General features: G+C 46.9%; 1 protein-coding gene and 1 pseudogene across 1 annotated transcript; both read right to left on the bottom strand.

The window, feature by feature from the left end:
• Positions 1-542, bottom strand: LOC133914771 (uncharacterized; annotated as a pseudogene).
• A 1,609-nt stretch (positions 543-2,151) lies between these two features.
• LOC133916395 (cysteine-rich repeat secretory protein 55-like) lies at positions 2,152-3,584 on the bottom strand. Its single transcript, XM_062360044.1, has 2 exons — positions 2,945-3,584; positions 2,152-2,860 (listed from the first exon to the last, which is right to left on the bottom strand). Exons 1-2 carry the CDS (start codon positions 3,280-3,282, stop codon positions 2,404-2,406), a joined length of 795 nt encoding a protein of 264 aa, XP_062216028.1. The 5' UTR covers positions 3,283-3,584; the 3' UTR covers positions 2,152-2,403.
• Between the last annotated feature and the right edge of the window lie 1,520 nt (positions 3,585-5,104).

Raw genomic sequence — 5,104 nt, 5'->3', positions numbered from 1 at the left:
CTAGGGAAAAGCTGATCGATCGATCGATGGAGTCAATCGCCCACGGACGTGGCTCCCGATGCGCACCATGATCCCGTCAATGTCCCGCACGAACCCGACCTTCTGGCCCCAGTTCTTCTGCCCTGGTGCGCTCACGAGCACGGCCCCTTTGTCCACGGCGCCGCGGTACACGGCGTCGATGTCTGCATAGTCGAAGCAGATCTCCACGAGGCCACGCTCGGCGGGCGAGTCCGACAGCTACACGGCCCCCGTGAGCGCGTCCATCTCCCGCTGGTGCAGTGGCGTGAACGCGATGGTCGTCGTCCCACTCTCCAGCTCCGCCTACCTGCAAAGCAAATAGATACACATAGACATGTGTCAGCATGCATCGAACAACGAAGATAACGTGAAAAGGCATGTGAATATATATATTACCTATGGGATTGGTCGAGGCAGCGGACGGTGTAGCCGAAGGTAGCGGAGTAGAAGGCGGCCGACTTGGCCACTTCCTTGACATACACAACGGTGTAGGCGAATGCCGATCTCACCATGTCGGAGGCCATGGCTCGTTTGTTCCTTTGAATGTCACTTGGCCATATTGCTACTTGAAAACGAGTGGTGTTGTCACGGACCTCAATCGATTCAAGTACCAAACAACTCACTACACGAGATTCCTCGAGTTCAAAATGTATACTTCCTCAACCAATCGATCACAGACAATATAATACCAGTGGGACAAAGAGAATATCACAGTGAGAGAAGAGGAGGAGGAGCAGAGGAGAGCCAGAGAATTGAGGTAGAATGAGTGAGGTCCGAGTAGGAGAAGAACGGTAGAAGGAAGGAGACAGAAAGAGAGCTGGTTCAGTTTAACTCGTTCGATCTGTTCCTATTCGGTTTCCTCCTCTCTTTTTTACTCTTTGCTTACCTTCTCGGCGCCAGCCTGGCCCACCGTGGGTGCCAGCCTGGCATAGGGCAGTATATGACAGGTGTGCATGTGGCTTAGCTTGGTGCCCTGCCCTCGCCACATCGACCTCGCATTCCCTTTTGTGCATGCGTACGGCCAGCCGGGTCGATAGCATGAGAGGTGGCACGCATGCAAGGGGCGACCTGCCCACGCTTCCACGTTTGCCTCCACCAAGCGACGGCATGGAGCCACGGAGGGCGGTTAGGCCCGTGATGGTCATTGTACAGGGCCCGTAGAGATGGTTTGAATTTGAGAATTAAGTGTTATGGGCTAACAAAGCTTGTTATCGAGGCCTCTTAGTCCAGCCAGTCAATTGGCCCTCTCACATGTTGGGTCATGGATAAATTCAAGCCCTCGTAGAGATTTGCCATCCCCTCAATAAAAAAGTAGAGATTTGCCATTGTATGCCACCGTGGAGATGGAGGCATGGAGCTAGTGGTCACTGGGCAGCTGCGAGTTTGGCTTGTATGCCAGTGGGGATTGGGCAGTATATTCGATTGGATCGTCCCTAACTTTGAATGTTTGTTAGGTATATCACGTCGTTTCAGCACCAATCACGCGTCGCTGTCTGCCGCTATATATACACAGAATGATGCATTGCCATTTGTACAAATGGCATCAAGTTTGGGCTTGGTTTCAACGATGGTTTGGACAGTCAACACAACACGTCAATGAGTCAATGACAGACATTCAGATATACTCTCTCTATTAAAAAATTCTAGGCATATTTTATTTAATTTATAAAAGTCAAATTTTATGTACTTTAACTAACATTGAATTAAATTATAATAACGTCTAGTGTATAATATAACTAGATTCATAATTTAAAATAATTTCATATTATATAGGTATTATAAATATAAATTATTATGAGAAAACCTTAGTCAAAAACTAGAAAACACTACGGTAAAAAGTTGACTCCTATTTAAATCCAAGCTACTTCACTCTGAATGCAGCGGCTGTGTGGTTCAATTCAGTTGGCCGTAAAAATCGAGGCGTTGTGCATCTGAAAATAGTACTCAAATTTGCGTGAACTATGGACAGGGTGCTTGCAGGATTACACAAATGGAGCGGTGCCCTTTGTACAAATGGCAATACATCATTCTGTGTATAGTCTTCTCAGGGACAGAAAACTGACCAAGAACAGAGAGATCCACAAGTCGAAATACTCCTGTCGATCGAAACATAACACTTCGGGGCACGGAATGTAGTTAACTTGTTAATATTATTGCTTCGACACAGACGTACTTACAGTATTACACTGTTTAGTACGCAGTACATCTTTATTCCTGGATGCAGCACGCGAAGGCTAGCTATTGCTTATACTAGCTTGTTCGCTGCTGTAACATCATAAAGTCACGTAACTAGCGACTTGCTCCTTACGTATGTGTACATGCATGCATGCATGCAAGCACGCACGCATGCACACCATAACCATATATGCACCACGTACGTAGATATCAAGGATGCACGACGATCTTGGTGTACTTTGTCATATCAGTAGTGGCGCGGCCGCCGCCGCTGCCGGCGAGGGGGAAGTAGAAGGGGTAGATCTCGTAGCGCACCCTGCAGCTGCTGTAGTTGATCTGGCACCCCTGCTGCGCGCCGCAGTAGTCGCCGAACCTGGACACCGCAGTCGACAGGCACTGCGCGCACGTCAGCGGCGCGAGGTCCCGCGTGCACTGCGCGAGCCCGTAGATGGACACGAACGGCGTGTACTGCTCCTTGTCCCGCCCGAGCCCCGCGCTGCCCGCCGCCGACGCCTGCGCCGTGACCTTCCCCATCACCTTCCCCACCGCCTTCTCGAACGCCTTCGCGTTGTCCTCCGCCTGCACGTTCACTAGAACCACGCCGGCGTCCGTGTCCGACTGCCCGAAGAAGTTGGCGTTCTCGTATCGCACGAAGCAGTAGTCGTACCTGCACGCACGTGCATATATATAAGGTTTCTTGAAATGTTCATAGCAGTTTGCATGCATGCATGTGTGTATACGTGCATCATACCATATTCTTGCATCGGAACTGTAGCTGCAGGTACTGGGGAGCTGATTGGCGGCGTCGGAGAGGCAGGCCGCGCAGTCGCTGGCGGAGACGTCGCCGCGGCATTGTGCGAGGCCGTAGATGACGTTGTTGCCCTTGCCAGCGGTGGACGTGGCGAAGCCTCCGGAGGAGCCCGTGGCGACGAGGTCGGCGAGGACGGAGTTGATGTTGGCCACGGCCTTGTTGCTGCCCGCGTAGCTGGTTCCCGCGCAGTAGCTGCCGATTGAGTCCATGGCCATGCCCAGCGGGAGCAGAGCCAAGGAGACAAGTAGCAAGCAGCGGCACGCTCTTCTGAATGCCATTGTTTGAATCAAACTCAAGTGTTTGCTATCTATCTTACACTGCGAGTGATTTGTGTGGCTCCACTTGTGAAGAATGGTTGGAGCTTATATAGAGGGAGAGCGGATTGGATAAGAGAGGTGCGTGCTGCCTTTTTTTGACTGTTTACTTGGTTACATGCAGGAGCTGATGTTGACATTAGTATGAGACTGTGGGCATGCAGAGCTAGTGCTGACTGCTGAGTCAGCTGCTGGTCCACGAGTGGGCATGGGCAGATGGGCACTTGGCACTTGAAGACATTGCGAGCTAGATGGCTTGTTGGCGGTTTGCCGCCATGTTACGACTCTCCTTGAGTCCTCGGCTTGGCTTGGTTGAACTAGCCATATATCCCCCATCTCGATACGAATTGAGCTCAATTGCACATCACAGCTCACTGAATTTCGATTTACTTGACTTCATAAAAAGAGTCAGAACGTAGGTTTTGATCATGAGAATGTAGAATTGAGCCTAGTGTGTTTAGTCGGTGGAGGCTGTGGGTACCCGGCAACTAGGTTCGAGTCTCCTTCAACTTAAATTTAGATGACTATTTCTTTTTAATAAAAAACACCTAGTTCCTTCTAAGTTAATTTATTTTACTTCTCAAAGAAAAAGAAAAGAGAATCTACTCCCACTTTGTGCCATTTACAATTACCATTGACCATCTGGAGTTACAGGCAAATGAAGCAGTACACCATGAATAAACTTATATGTATCAGAGACGAGACTGATACGCATGACATACCGACTCTACATTTTGCTTTCGAACATTTGGAGAGAGCGAAAGAACAGTCAAGTGATTACAATTCATGCCCTGTTTGGAACCTTTAGATGTTATATTTCTATAGGAACTACATTATTTCACAAAATGTTCTTGCTCTTCACACAGGCCCTCATAGAAATGTACTACCTCCGTTTTTAAATAGATATCATCTTAGAATACGTGAAGTAAACTTTAACTATTAATATACACAAAATTATTAGAATTTGACATATGAAAATAATAGTAGCGAATTTGTTATAAAAAAATAATTTGACATCATCTAATTTTTATCAATTTTTACCAGAAGTTAGTTGTCAAAAGTAATGATCAAATATGTTTGTTGGAGACTGTATTGATGTCCTAAATGATAAGTAAAAGAGAATAGAGCTAGTAGTATTTATTTTTATAAGACACGCATGCATTGCAAAGGTTCAAACTTTTAAAATCTGGCCAACAATTACTTGAACGATATGTCAACTTTGTGATAAAAAATAATTGAAAGTTTTTTTATAACTATGATTTTATTGCTTTGAACAATATGATATAAGAGAAATTAATTGTCAGAGTTTAATTTAGAAGATCGTATCAAGCCAAACCGCGATTTATATTTTAAAATGGATGGAGTACTACCTACTGGTTGCAAGTAGTGACAAGTTGCCTAAACGATCAACAAACTGAGCTATATAGATCAAGAAAATTTGGCACCGTGAAGGCCGAAAAGGAAGAAGAAGCGCAGGCGCGTCGTGCATGCATGGTCCGCTAATCCTCTGGTCTCCAGTTATGCAGTTGCACTCATCCACGCAGAAGGAACGATGGGGAGCTCCATCGAGAAAAAGAGAGCAGAAACGTCGGAATCTCAGAACCCTTCTCTGTCCTTCACCTGGGCCTCGTTTTCTTTCCCTGCTGTTGGTTTCCTTGCCCATATACGTGGCCTGGAGAAGCCCATCCGGAAGTCTATATGGCCCTTCCTCTTTAAAAATGATCAAAATATATCGTGAAAACCATCCAACACGTCTATGGAACAACTACTTCGTTGTATACCGCAG

The sequence above is a fragment of the Phragmites australis genome, chromosome 4, assembly GCF_958298935.1.
Source record: "Phragmites australis chromosome 4, lpPhrAust1.1, whole genome shotgun sequence".
Lineage (NCBI taxonomy): Eukaryota > Viridiplantae > Streptophyta > Magnoliopsida > Poales > Poaceae > Phragmites > Phragmites australis.
This window is presented reverse-complemented; position numbering and strand designations above follow the sequence as displayed.